The 15,205-nt window shown below is 33.8% G+C and overlaps 2 protein-coding genes across 2 annotated transcripts; one reads left to right on the plus strand and one right to left on the minus strand.

The window, feature by feature from the left end:
* Positions 1 to 3,112: 3,112 nt before the first annotated feature.
* LOC18040324 (auxin transporter-like protein 3) lies at positions 3,113 to 5,863 on the plus strand. Its single transcript, XM_006434074.2, has 8 exons — positions 3,113 to 3,453; positions 3,557 to 3,742; positions 3,912 to 4,024; positions 4,161 to 4,344; positions 4,449 to 4,546; positions 4,634 to 4,841; positions 4,958 to 5,215; positions 5,331 to 5,863. Exons 1-8 carry the CDS (start codon positions 3,298 to 3,300, stop codon positions 5,523 to 5,525), a joined length of 1,398 nt encoding a protein of 465 aa, XP_006434137.1. The 5' UTR covers positions 3,113 to 3,297; the 3' UTR covers positions 5,526 to 5,863.
* A 3,411-nt stretch (positions 5,864 to 9,274) lies between these two features.
* Positions 9,275 to 12,041, minus strand: LOC18042203 (glycine-rich protein 2). Its single transcript, XM_006434075.2, has 2 exons — positions 11,223 to 12,041; positions 9,275 to 9,418 (listed from the first exon to the last, which is right to left on the minus strand). The coding sequence occupies exon 1, from the start codon at positions 11,759 to 11,761 to the stop codon at positions 11,252 to 11,254; it is 510 nt and encodes a 169-aa protein (XP_006434138.1). The 5' UTR covers positions 11,762 to 12,041; the 3' UTR covers positions 9,275 to 9,418; positions 11,223 to 11,251.
* Positions 12,042 to 15,205: the final 3,164 nt, after the last annotated feature.

Below are 15,205 nucleotides of genomic sequence, written 5' to 3' on the forward strand. Positions count from 1 at the left end.
TGGGAGTTTGTGGGGTAGATAGAAACTGAAAGCAATGTATGCATATAAAGGGAAAAGAGGTTAAAGGAGAATACGTGTAGCCGGGGGAGATAGTAAAAAAATGAAAGCAGCATTGGAGACATTTCTTGGAGGGCTTTTTTGAGTTAGTGTGATTCTTTTCCTAATCCTTTCCAGTAAGTTTGTTCAGGTTCTATAAACTTTTTGTGCATCCGGCTTATTTACTTTCTTCCTTCAGTTGACACACTAGACCGACCGAATCTGCCTACTGACTCGAGGCTTGCTTTCTTCTCTTTTTTATTTTTATTTTTTTCTTCCAAGGAAAAGTTATTAAAACACAAGTTGGGCTCAGATAGCACAGTTCAAATTGTTAGAAAAAGCCCAAGCTTGGATCTAAAATTGCTTCAGCTTAAGTCCCAAAATTTTAGACAGGCTAAAGGAAATAGGCCTAAATTTTACGTTGTCATGGTGCTGTCTGGGGTCTTAGAAGTTCATGAATGGAAATGATCACGTGGGCCGCTTTCTAATCTTTTATTTGAGGGAGATTTGGATGTTGCTCATGAAAGACGTATTTATATAATTATATGATATCATTCACGAGCATGGCATGGCACCATCAGAATTCAGTTTTAATTTTTGCACGGCTGTTTTGGTTGAAAGCCATCTCGGATGACCCCATCCCTTATCATGGACACATAATTTTCTCAGCGTCCAAACAAGCTAAAGAATCCTCTCACGATCACATTGGAACTTGATAAAAATTGCTGTCTCTATAAAACCTAAACCAATTGGTCAAACTGTTGATCTCATTACCACTTGTGATCTTTAGGTGGCTCTTTGGTCCCCATTTTTTTTTTCCTTTTTAGACTTTTTTTTCTCGCAAAGAAAATAATGGTCTGTTATTCTCATAGTTGCACATGAAAGGTTAGGCCTATGAACTTTCGGACCTACCCACATGGACAAGTACCAATCACCTTATCAATTATTAGCTACTTCCCTAATTTCCATAAGGGCCACTGATGAAATGATTATAACCATCCGATTGACTTATGATCATTTCTAATTTTGTGATCGAACATGCTCATTATTGTATTAATTATAGGGGGATTCTCAATTTTCCTCTTGCTAAAATGAATATGATCACTCATCCTTTTTATTATTTTTCTAATTATTAATAATTTCATGACAACATAATTTTATGGTATTACTCTTATTTTCAAATACACTTTTATTTATATTTATTATAAATTAAACAAATCAATAAATAAAAAATTAAACACTAAAAATAAGAAATATATTGTCAATGTGAATAAAAAATTAATAATAAGATATTTTCTTGTATTTTTTTTGTTATTCTTTAACTTTTTTCTTATAATATATATATATATAATTTTTTATTCCCAAATAGATGATCAAACAAATGAGCTATTTACTCCGTTTTTCCTTTAAAGATTTGATGCTAGAAGGATTTTTGGATATTATAAAAATAATAGGGGGAGATATCAATCCGCCTTCAACGTATTGTATCATTCTGGAGCTCGAGTTTAAATTACCACGATAAACAGGTTATTTGCAAAATGAAGACATGATTCATGTTGCGTGATCGAAAGAATACATGTTTGGTTGAAAGCAATCAACATTTAAGCAGTGTATTATCATTAGCAAGCTGGCTTATTATTTGTTGTCTCACTCAGTTTCTGGTGCAAAAGCATATTATAAAGATAAAGTGGTGTTGAAACATAAATATTTACAGATGTAAAAGAAGAAGTGTTGTCTCTCTATATGGCTTATGGACTACAAAATTTAAAACAAATTTGTGCGAAGTTAAATTCATTATGGCTTACTAATGGACTTTTGGGCCAATGGGAAAAGTCTTGCACTTATAATGTTGAGTGCAAGAGTTTAAACTTCCATAAAAGTATTATGGAGATTAGTTTCAATTCTTCCTCAATTATCAACTAATTGAGTGGAGACATTCTTTCCCTTACGAAATGTGAGTGGAGTAGACATCCCTCGAATATTAGAGAGGACTTAGAGTATTTGAGATTTTGAGCAAGTGTTTCAGTGGGTTAATGTATGGGCGATGATCACAGTTATTTAATATGACTGTAAAAAAAAATTCATTATAGCTTATTGCATGAATTCGGGCCCCATCTCACTCAATTCACATATATGAAACTTGTTTGCTTTCGATGCTTTTTTTTAAATATATATATATATATATATATATATGCAAGCATTATTTTCGGATTCGTTGATCTATTTTACTTTCTGAATTCGGCCACCTAATGGTGACTCCACCATGCATCCCAGGTCATGATTGGTGATACTCTAAGCCAGAAAAGTGTTTTTACATAAGAAGAAAAAAAGGGCCTAATCAATTCTATCAACTTTTTATTTTTTATTTTTTATTTTTATTTTTTACTTTAATCATTTCTTTGACATTTTAAAGACCAAACATGTATAGATCTTTTTGTATAAGCCAGTTGGCACACGTGTGGTACTAATCATGTTTAGCACCAAGCCCACTCCTAAGTAATCATTCCCTTCATATCTAGACTCCCCAAAGACACTAGCACTCACATTCACATAGGCTAAACCTATAATTTTTTTAATTCGTCCTACAGTGTGGAATTAAAAAAAAAATCTTATTTTCTTACTTTTTTCCCTTTTAATTATAAATTATAAGTGGCTGTCAATTAGATTAGTTGAAAAAATCTCTTAAATAAAAATAAGAGATATAAGGAAATAAAAAAAATATAAATTATATAAATCTTTGTTTATGATGAATTATACATGCATGGCACATGAGTTCTTTGTTCTTTCAAAGAAATTAAAAAATAAAGTACCTGGTTCCCTGTTAAAATTAAATAAACAAAGCTGATGGCGGGCCACCCCGCTCGTGCGATCATGAGAACCTGGCCCATTACCCCCTGGCAAGCACACATAACCCAAGAACAGTGCAATATGAGTTCCACCCGCGGGTGACAGAGATTCATCACTTACCAATGCAAAAGCTACACACAGACCCACAAATAACTTTGAAAAGAGCAAGATGGTATGGTAAATGTAATATCTAAATATCTAATGTAACAGGTATGCCATCACATTCCTGAAGGAGACCATAGCTTGGTCCACACAAGGGTGACTCAATTATTGCTCACAAGTTTATAAAAGCAACATAACAAGCAAAGCGAGAACGTAAAAGAAGCATTTTATTTTATCTATTTATAGATTCTCAAATTGCTTCATTGATCCCCCAACTTAATTGATCGGTATATACTTATAAGTGCTATAGCAATGGCGTCAGAGAAAGTTGAGACTGTTGTAGCTGGAAACTACATTGAAATGGAAAGAGAAGAGGAGGATTCCAAGTCTTCCAAGAGCAAACTTTCAAGCTTCTTTTGGCATGGTGGTTCAGTTTATGATGCATGGTTTAGCTGTGCTTCTAACCAGGCAATTTTTTTTATTTTTAATAACAGCTTTCACTTATACTTTTTTAGTTTGGTTAATTTAGAAAATGATGCATTGTATTAAGTGTTTTGTACCTTTGTTTCAGGTCGCACAAGTGCTACTCACACTGCCATATTCATTTTCACAACTTGGGTTGTTATCTGGGATTCTACTTCAGCTGTTTTATGGGTTAATGGGAAGCTGGACTGCTTATCTTATAAGCATACTTTATGTTGAGTACAGAACTAGAAAGGAGAGAGAAAAGGTTGATTTCAGGAATCACGTAATTCAGGTAACGTTTGTGTTCAGATTTATCTTTAATACTATTATCGGGCACTTATCTATCGCTTTAAGCTTTTTGGATCAAGTAAAATATTACAGAGGAAAGGAGGAGGAACCAAAAAAAAAAAAAGGCGGCCCCTAGAAAAAATATTAAGTTTCGTTTTCAAATTTCTGTGCAGTGGTTTGAAGTTCTTGATGGGCTACTGGGGAAGCACTGGAGGAATATAGGCCTATTTTTCAACTGCACTTTTCTGCTATTTGGATCCGTAATCCAGTTAATCGCCTGTGCAAGGTAACCCTTAATAATATTAATACGATACTACACGTAGATCATTTACAAGTTGGTTAGATTGATTATAAAAATAAACTTGAGTAATATATTTTGTTAATTCTGGCTAATATAACATTCATTATTAATGCTGATGCAGCAACATATACTACATAAATGACAATTTGGACAAGAGAACTTGGACCTACATCTTTGGAGCATGTTGTGCGACAACTGTGTTCATCCCTTCATTCCATAATTACAGAATTTGGTCGTTTTTAGGCCTTATAATGACTTCCTTCACCGCATGGTATCTCACCATTGCTTCCCTTGTGCATGGACAGGTACATATATATTTTAATTACATTTCATAAGGTTTCAAATTTGGCCTTTATTTATTTTCCGTACCATATTGTTAATAATCTTTCAAATATGTAATAATTTGCAGGTTGAGGGAGTGAAGCACTCCGGCCCAACCAAAATGGTTCTCTATTTTACAGGAGCTACTAACATTCTCTACACCTTTGGCGGACATGCTGTCACAGTGTGAGAATCTACAATAATGTTACCAATCACATACAAATTAGCAAGTTAATGCACGTATGATTAATGAGAATAATTATCTTTGTATAGGGAGATCATGCATGCAATGTGGAAGCCACAAAAATTCAAGTCAATTTACTTGTTGGCAACACTTTATGTGTTAACTCTAACTTTACCATCAGCTTCTGCTGTATATTGGGCTTTTGGAGACATGCTTCTCACTCATTCCAATGCTTTTTCATTGCTCCCGAGGACTGGTTTCAGAGACACTGCTGTAATCCTCATGCTCATTCATCAGGTCAACTAACCGCAAGGGATTTTGTTAAAAATGTATTGCATAATTGGTCCTTATTATGTGAACTATTGTAATCAATTTGCAAGAATATAACGTTTTTGTTGTTTTTATATTTGCAGTTCATAACATTTGGATTTGCCTGCACTCCTCTATACTTTGTGTGGGAGAAATTCATTGGGGTGCATAACACAAAGAGCACCTTCAAGAGAGCTTTGGCCAGACTCCCAGTTGTGATCCCAATATGGTTCTTGGCAATCATCTTCCCTTTCTTTGGCCCCATCAACTCCACTGTTGGATCTCTTCTTGTTAGCTTCACTGTTTACATCATTCCTGCCTTAGCACATATGATCACTTTCGCTCCTGCTGCAGCCAGAGAGGTCAGCCTTTTTCGAATTCAATTACTATATACTAATTAACACTTGGATGTGATTATTCATATACATTACTAATTTAAGTCTATTAATTATTTGTATGTTCTTAATTTATCTACAGAATGCAGTAGAGAGGCCTCCAAAGTGTTTAGGAGGGTGGGCAGGATTGTACTCATTGAATATTTTTGTGGTGGTGTGGGTTTTAGTGGTGGGATTTGGGTTTGGAGGATGGGCAAGCATGCTCAATTTCATACAACAAGTTGATGCATTTGGATTATTTACCAAGTGCTATCAGTGTCCACCTCACAAGGTTTAAGAATTAATTAAGAAAAGTTTCCCATTTCCTAAATTGTTAACAGATTAAGATACATATGTAAGTGTGTAAAGAGATTGGCAATTTGGCATTTGTAACTCTTCTTTTTTTCTTTATCTTTTTCCCCCTTCTGGGATCTTTTTTTTTTTTAATTTGTTAGAGTACTTATTGTTGATGGTTTTCGGATTATAAGGTGTGATGGCAATTTCATGGCCACCCCTACACGGATCTGCAGTTGTGTGTTGGTTAATCTCTTTAAAAAAAATTAGTGCAAAATTCCCTTGCTTTTTGGTGGGATTTATATTTCTCTCTTCGTTTCCTTCTTCTAACATCACTCCAACTGTTCTATGAAGTGCATTCCATTATTTTATATAAGTTCTATTTGATTGTGTGGATTTTTCCCTTTTTTTTTTTATAGAAAAACACATACACTTATTACGTGTTTCATCAGAAAACTATTTTTAATTCATTTATGTTCAGTCACACGCATCTTTAAATTGAAGGCGGACAATCGGAAGAGCCAAACTGAAAGTGCCATTTACATGATGAACGTGACTGCCCGAACGACGACTTTAGCACCAAACATGAATGAAAACGACGATGCGAAAACAAATGTGCATATTAATGCCATCACTACTAGGCGGTTCTGCTGCTGTGCATGTCGGCCGCAAGGCCCTGTTGTGGTACTAGCTACCCATGGCCTTGTTGATTTTGATGGCATTTCAGATTTTCATTGCCATTTCTTTTTTCTTTTACAGGGCTCTTATCACATAACTCAAATTATTGGACGGTTGCCTAATCTGATGTGCTTCTCTTTGTACATATCTTAAAACGACAAATGCAAATGTTTATTTCGTGTTTGAAACAATTCGACCTTTTTCCCATTTGGCTTAAGTATTTGAATGAAACATAAATTATTGGTATTTCTTAACACTCCACCCCCAAAAAAAAATAAATAATAATAATAACATTCATTTTTTATCATTAAAAATGTTCGATGTAAAAATCTAGCATGGTTTAAGTAGAGTAATAAATTTATAGGATGTGATACGGATTTGCATTGTCACCTCGCCATTCTGACCCCCTTCGCCGAGTGAATCAAAAGGAAGGGGAGTGACAATGGTGAAAGTAATATGTGGGTCTATGAGCTTTGGTGTGCTTATAATGACATGCTATCTTCCTGGCTAATTAAAGTGACTTTGATTCATTTCTTCTGAAAAGAGAAATGGTCACAACATGGAGAAAAAGTTACAAAAGGCAATCAATACTCGATGCCCACTACTCATCTCCTTAAAGCCTCTTGCAACTCAAAAGCACTTTTTCACTTTTTCTAAGCTTAACAACTCCGAGAGAAAATCAACAGCTTCCAAAGAAGAGAGGCATGCATAAAGAGAGAGTGAAAGGATACGTTAAAGAGCTGAGGTTGGGTGCGAAACAGTGATTTAATATCGTGGTATATATGTAAGGACTTTAGTCTGACCAAAATGGTTGGCTAATCAACTGGATCAAAGTTAAACTGTGGGGTGAGTTTAGATTAACTTAAGAAAGTGCTTTTTTAAAAGATAAGCATTATTAGGCACTATCTGGCGTCTAGTCAATAGTCATTGTCCCGGGATTTTTAGTTTCAATTATATCTTCTTTCTTCAAGATCAATGAACCTGGCTAATGGCTATTGCTTTTGACCAATTATTCTGACCTTCCAAGATTAATGGGGACTCGAATCTACTAACTAGTTGCTGGGCAAAGCTTGGGCTTCTGGTCATGTTTTCTTTATTTGTCGTTTTGTCTAAGAAAACATTTTTTTTTCACAATAGTAATATTATATAATCAGCAAGAAATAACATGACAAGTGTAATGACCCTCATCATATTATTCTCAGCTAGTGTATGCTTGTGTGATTTAAATTTTTTTTTTATTTAGACATCCCAATTTGAATTTTAGGATAAATATGAAGTTGAAAAATTAATTTAAAATTTACCTACCCCATATTAAAAAAAAAAACTTATGTTAGCAATATTATAATCCAAAATTAATCGTTCTATCTCCTTCATAGTAAGTTAGATCTTTAATTAATTTCCTTTTAATGTTAAAAAAAATATTCTTGCAAAGAGATGGAAGACAGCTGAACCATTATGTTTTAACAAGCATAACTCCATCTCGCAATTCAAACCTCTGTAGTTTCTACTCGTTATATTTTGTTTTTGGATTTGTCTACCCTAATATACATCCAAGCTGAAATATACGACGGAAGATGGACCGAAGTGGGCCAGTCATCGCTCCGTTTTATTAGGGGCTATCAGGCATTTTTGCAAGCTCGTGAAGAAGGAATCAAATCTTGATCAAAATTTCCAAGCAAAATCAATCGGTGCCGATAAGGCACACGTGTGTGGGTCCTGTTGTGACTCAAATACCTTTTTGACATAAAGTCCCGACTTGACTCTGATGAACACCGAAACCACGGAGTGTCATCACGTGGTTGGAGGATTATGGGCATCGGCTTTTAGTCCACCTCGCGGCCTATGATCACCATCATTCTGTAATGCCAAAACGCGGCATCTTGGTAAACATGTTTACTATAATTTGATCTAATTTTCTTTATATTTCTATTATAATCTAAGACGAAATTCAATCAAATAAAAGATGTCATCAACCTGATCTGAAGTCTACTAGATTCCAACTTGCTAAAAGCCAGCTGCGTGGCCCATTCTGGCATGTAAATCGTCCTTTTCATCCATCTTTTTTCTTTTTTTCAGTGACCAATGAATCTACATCAGATAAAGATGCAGAGACATACAGAGTGAAGTCCGCAAGAGGAAACGGAGGTGACTGCAGAAGTGGGTGTTGGTCAAAACTCTAAAAAAGGGGTCCATGGAAGTTTCTCATATGATACATAAAGGCTGCCATTTTGCAATTTCTAAAGGAAATAAAGGCTGCCATTTCTAAAGTCCACTGAAATATTGCTTGATCAGGAATCAGGACTTGTCCCTGTCATTTTGACTGTGGTTCACCAGTGTTCTTACCTTTAGGGCGATTCTTTGGCGGGTTGCACTCTATTGTCCGTAGTCTGCACTGACTCCCCGAAGAAGCAATCTGAGCATCCATTATTCCCTAGTTAATGCCCCCATGGTACAAATGAGTACTAACATTACATTACCTATATGATACTACTGTTTACTCATTATGTTCTCACGTTTCCTATCACCAATTTCATAGCAAAGAAATTATTCAGAAAATAAGAATTACAGAACAAAGAATTAAAAAAATCATAAGAAAAGAGCATGATTAGGATCAAATTATGAGGAGCTGTATTTAGGTTTTGACAGAAATCTCTGAATAGAAAACAGAGTAAAGAAACCGCAGAGATATTATGTATCGTGGATGATCAAACTTAGTTACCATAAACATGCTGCATCGTGAGCCTCGTACTCCCAAGGCAATGTTAGCAAATAGCAATAAAAGGAAAGAAGTTAAGAACTTATTTTATTAGATGGCCACAGACAAGCACGAATTTTGAACCTACTATTCTGTCAAAAATCATGCATCTATTGATGCGAACTGAATTTTTTCTTTTGGTATAAGAGTACTCAGCCAAAGGCGTGTCACAGATGAATATAGTCTCATAATGGTTTACATCCTGAAAATTGAATTTCATTCACTACTAAATCGTTTACATCCTGAAAGTACAAGCAAAGAAGAACGATGATAAACTTGGTTGTCCTGATGAAATAGAACAAAAATGAATATGAGGTGATCTGGGATTGCTGCAGAGCCCAGGGTATAGCAAGGGCAAATCTCATTTCTTATTCTTCTTACTGTTTGGGATTTGGGATTCCTTTGACACAATATATACCAGCTTCTATGTTGGCAATGACAGTCAAATATGGGTGTCGAGCAACCTAGTAAATCGAGAAGCTAAGTAAGTCCAGGTTACACTGCATTAATATTGATCAGTTCTTTTATGCATTTCATACACTTCTAATCCCAACTCCTGAAACATGAAGCATAAGTTCACTTCATACACTCATTAATGATGAAACTAGATTGCTAGAGAGAAAGGGCGAATAGGCGTTCGATTCTGGTCAGTAAATTATAAAGTCTATTAATGCACACAATGAATCTATGAGAGATGGTTAAATAGTCCTGACCAGAGAACTAGCAGAAGCATTCAATTTTCCACAAGAAGATGACCTACATGATACACATTTTGACATTGAACTAGTGAAACCAAAATGATCACCCCAAGTAAAATAACAGTTGAAATTTAGAGGCATGAATCTCATTCCAGAGTTTAAATCCTGGAAATAAGTGAATGGAACCTCTCTCTTATTGCCCCAAAGTTTCTTCGTAAACAAATTTATAAATGCTAATTTGAAGAACTTGCCATTTAGAAGGCTACAGAATTAGATGGATTTAAGATGAGTGTATGTACTGCTTAGAAAAGCCTGATGACCGATGGAGTTTGCTCTTACATAAGCACAAATATCAATCATGAAACATGTCAAGTGAGGCAATGTAATTGCTGGTGTCTCTTGATAAGATCATACAAATAATCACTTCCAGCATACATGGTATAATTGGTATTCTGCATTCACTTATAAAACGTCAAGGGAAAAATATATTGTTAGACTGATGACTGATTGAATTGCGGCACAAAGTCTTAATTTTCAAATCGATAGCTGCTTTTTCCTTCCTTTAGGAACACAAATGATGGTGATTAGTCCAGACACAGTACTGTGTCACCCTAAGTTTCATATTTTCATTATTATAAATTCACTTTTAGGAGTATCAACTCCACTATTAAGAAGCCAACCTCCTATCTGTTACATGTTGCTAACAAGATTTAACTAATAGTAAATTAGGTGTAATTTTCAGTTCTCTTTTCGATAGTCAAACCAAAGCAGTCACTATAGAAGAAGAAAATCTAGATAGCAGTTAAAGACTGGCCACAAAACGAACCAACAGATACATCTCACATGCTAACGCTAAAAAGGAGAGCACAAGCAATCTTAGCCAGCCCAATGTCCGCCTCTCACCGGTTAGATGGTTACTAAACATGGATAAGGATGATGTGAATTCAAGGCCCACCAGAAATGAATGACTTGGTTCTTCTGCCTTAAGCAAGATAAATAGATAAGATGAGTCTAGGAATATGTTGGGACATTTTTGTCTGGCCATCAAAGCATTGAAGGCGATTGACACATTATATAGATGCAATATACAAGACCAGAAAAACTCTAAAATGAGTCTTAAGATCGCTCTATTTTCTTGACATTCGTATCTTCAGCAAATTGAATAAGAAACTAACTAAAAGAACAACCACAGTATTTCTAATTTTTACCGCAATGTTTCTATGTTCTATCCAATATAAATTTACACAAAATTTAATTATTGCAAGCATTTGATTTTAACATCTCTGTTTTAAGGACCATAAAATTGACGGATGTATATTTTTCCTTGTATGGACCAAATTCTACAAAGCAAAAAATGGAACATAAAATTAAAGGTGAGTAACAAAGAAGTAAGAATTACAATTGCAAGCAACAAATTTGCATAAGCAGCAAAATAACAAATATTATGCCTTTTCATTTCATAATGAACAAAAAGTAAAACAAGCAAATCAATTGATGGGAAAACAATTTTGAAAAAAATCACCCGCGTTAACACATAATTAACCAAGAACAAAAACGGAAACAATCTCACCGGGCACCTCTTTTTCCCTCTCATTTCTGTTAATAATTCGGGCAATCTCTCGCAAAATGCCCTTCCTCTCCACAATTATAACACCCTCCTCCGCCTCTTCCGCCGCCGTAACCCCGACCACCTCCGCGGCCACGGCTATAACATTCCCGAGCTATATGGCCAGTTCTTCCACAGTTAAAGCAAGCGCCACTGCCGGCACCGCCACCACTTCCAACTGACCGACCTCCTCTCCCACCTCTACCATAACCACCGCCTCTTCCCCTCCCGCCGTAAAATCCACCGCTTCTCCCGCCGCGACTTCCGAAACGGCGGGATCTGGAGGCGGCCTCCACGTCGACTGCTTTTGTGCGGCCGTCTTCTCCGACATCCACGGAAAACTCAACGGTTTGGCCTTCAGAGAGAGTCCTGAAACCCTCGGACTTGATTGAGGTCTGGTGGACAAAGAGATCCTCGCCGCCGTCTTCCGGAGCGATGAAACCGAAGCCTTTCTGTGCACTGAACCACTTTACCGTTCCGCTGGATCTCTGAACCTCAGCCATTGAGTGGAAGTTCTAGAAACCAAGTTCCTGCTTTTTCCAGAACGTTCTAGAAGATCAATGGCTGATTTGGGTGAGGTGTGAAATGAGATCCAGGTGTGTCAGAGCTGAGTGAGTGTGGTTTATTTGTTTTTTCAGTTCGTTGGGCGGGGACCAAACGAGTAGGAGATCGGACGGTGAGGAGGTCGTTACCTAAAGTCGTATATTGTATCTGACGGTTCATATATTTTGTTGATTTATCCGTTTCGAGGTTTGACTTCTTATTAGAGGAACAGTGGCGGGATTATCCCCTCGAGTACAAAATTTTGTGTGTCAGTGTGTGTGTGTATATAGCTGACAAAACCGAGTCGTGTCCGTGCCTCGTCAATTTCGCGGCGTCTCAAATTTATATAGACTCATTTAATAAATATATTAAAATATTAATATTTAAATTCAATATAAAAAATAAATAAATTATTTAATAACTCGTTTAATAGCTATATATTTAATAAATATTACACATTCCTCTAAACTATTTTATATTTATATTATTTAAAATTTAAATTATATATGTAAATAATATTATATATTGATATCATAAACTATATATGTGTATCAATATTTTACACACACTTATATTATTAAAATTTTAAATTTATAAAAAAAATTATAAATAAAACACTATGTATATGTCCATCAGCTCAAAAAAATTAAAAAAGGATAATCATGTCCAATATTTTAATTTGATGACAAAAACTTAAAAATTAATATAAAATATAAAATATAATTATGTCATTGTTCGGGTAAATGGGTCAAGAACTTTAATCCTAACCCAACATGAAAAAAAATGTCAACCTAAACCTGGTCAATTTAATAATTATGTCAAATTTGACTACTCATACTCATTTACTCATGTTGTATTTGTATCGGTTAATCAGATCATGTTAAATTTTGCTAGCTATATATATATAATGAATGTTATAGTATTGTTGCAAAGTCGCAAAGTCGCAAAGTCCTACGGTGTTATCTCAACTTTTTTATATCTTTAATTTTCGTGAGATTTGTTAACTAATAACTATCTCAAATTCAGTTAATTTGAAAAGCGCCTCCCAAATAATTTATTTTCATTTTTACTTTTGATGGGCAAATAATTTTTCTTTCTCAAACCATGCAATCAGGTTACATTATCATAAAAAAAAACTTTTCTAATTTAACTTTTTAAATATTTATTTGTTTACTTATATGGCAAATAGAAGGGTAAAAAGAGAAGTTATTTCTCAATACACTCTTCAAATAAAAATACGTATATATTATATTAATTAAAAATTTTATATAAAAGTAATAACAATTATAACACTCTTCTCTCTTTATGAATTAAGAGATAAAAATAATAATATAATACTAAATTAAAATCTCTAAAAAAATTTTCAAATAAGATTATTCAAATGAGATTATGTTTTTCTCTCTTCAATATTGAAGAGAAATAAATACTATCTCATTTGAAAAGTCTTTTATAACTGTTTTTGTTTATGTGATTGTTTAAATAAGAAGTAAATTAAATATCATTTGAAAAGCCTTTTGATGATTTTCTTAAACTTAACTTTTTAAAGGATAAAATAAATAAAATTTTATGTGTACTTGAGTTTATGGTATATATTTTTTCATCTATTATTCTTAGCGTATGTGTTAATATGGCATTTGAAAAGGCTATAAGTATTTTTTTTTCTTTTTTTTTTAGTTCATAAACAATTACCAAAGTTTTTTTTTGTGGTGTTTACAAAAAAAATAAAATAAAGGATGGGGCTATTTGAACCCACCAATTTACTCAATAAACCTATTTACTAAATAAGCCCACCTTTAAATTTTAAAATTTTAAATTTTACTCAATAAACCCACTAAAATACCTAATATACCCTTTCTAAACCCAGTTTTTATAATAATAGTGATTTTACTCATTAAACCCCTAATATTCATTTATAAACCCATTAGATTGGAAATTGATTATTAATTGAAAATTTAATAATCAATTTTGAGTGAATGGCCCTCGTTCAAGGACAAATGAATCAAAACATTCTAAATGGAGAAAATAGTTGTCATCATGAAATTATTTTTTTGAGTTATATTATATTGGTGAGAAAAAATCTTGTATGATGGAATAACGTGGTGACCCGCCTGCATAATATGAAGAATATTATATATATTTCTAACGAATACTATGAAATTGTTTTGTTTAAAAATTGTAGCCAATCCCTCTCTTAAAATGCAAGCATTCAAGTGTGCAAGGAAATTTTATGCAATAAGACGAAAAGTCAAAGAACAGCCAACTTTGTTCGTGATTCAAATAAAGGGAAAATTTGTCAACATAGTCTATCAATTTTGAAAGGAAAAGGGAAAAAAACAAAAATTAAATATAAAAAAAATCATAACTGTTCATGATTGTCAATATTATTTTGTTCCTCCATAAAATCAATATCCATCAAATCAATAACAACTAATTTTGTTACTCTGAATTAAATCACACGTGCCTATTTAACAAAATATATGGCTTGAGAGAAGAATCACATCTCTTGATTGATTAGAGTTTAATGAAAATTTGATTAGGGTTCTATAAAACTATGTTGAATATAAAGATGGGTTTAAAGAGTTAAAATTCAGTTTTTTGTAAAAATTATATTCTAGTGTCCATAACTGTAATTTAATTTAGGGGTATTTTAATGATAAAAAATTATTTTTAAAAATGGGTTTATTGAGTAAATTAGTGGGTTCAAATAGCCCCACCCTAAAATAAAATAGAGCTTTTGGGGTCTTTAAAAGCTATTTTGTCTCTACTTCGGAAAATTCAAATTTTAGATTTTTGGAGTAGAGATAAAATATTTTTTTTTATTTTGTATGAAATGTCAAAATTACCCTAACATAATTTCACTAATTTCATAATAACCTTATATGTATATATATATATATACACACCCTAAAAAAATAAAATGTTGAACCACCCACACCCATTTTTTTTGGGGCCATTTTTAATGCATGCCTCATGGTTATGCCTGTTTACTGGCCGAGTCTAGCGTTTTCTACGGTTTCTTCAATTATTGAGGAAACTAATGGGTCTTCGTTGTGGGATTTCATGACTCCTACTGTTACGTTTTACATGAAGATGATATGGAGTTGCTGTTTATGCTTTTGTGGCTATGAGGAGGCTTTGTTAGTTTGGAATGGGGCTGCTAGTTTCTTAAAGAATTTTTGGTAATTTAATTATACGAAAGCATTTTTAGAATTATAGAAACAAACAATCTAATAATTGGAAAAAAAATTAATTGAAAACTAAACATTTAACGACCTTCGTCAAAAATTTTACTCTAAATGCTTAACCAAATTGGACCTTAGCAAGCATACATTTACTTTTACAAAGATTGATTGAGATTCATGCAAGATGCAAATGCACAAGAAATGAGGGAAGCATCCAAAACT

This window comes from Citrus clementina, unplaced genomic scaffold (genome assembly GCF_000493195.1).
Source record: "Citrus clementina cultivar Clemenules unplaced genomic scaffold, Citrus_clementina_v1.0 scaffold_5, whole genome shotgun sequence".
NCBI lineage: Eukaryota > Viridiplantae > Streptophyta > Magnoliopsida > Sapindales > Rutaceae > Citrus > Citrus x clementina.

What these genes read in the sequence shown, in the direction of transcription:
- LOC18040324 (XM_006434074.2), top strand. Translation starts at nt 3,298, where the DNA reads ATGGCGTCAGAGAAAGTTGAGACTGTTGTAGCTGGAAACTACATTGAA. An exon ending in TCAGGAATCACGTAATTCAG is followed by an intron (nt 3,743 to 3,911) that starts GTAACGTTTGTG and finishes ATTTCTGTGCAG; the next exon opens with TGGTTTGAAGTTCTTGATGG. An exon ending in CTTCCCTTGTGCATGGACAG is followed by an intron (nt 4,345 to 4,448) that starts GTACATATATAT and finishes AATAATTTGCAG; the next exon opens with GTTGAGGGAGTGAAGCACTC.
- LOC18042203 (XM_006434075.2), bottom strand. Translation starts at nt 11,761, where the DNA reads ATGGCTGAGGTTCAGAGATCCAGCGGAACGGTAAAGTGGTTCAGTGCA.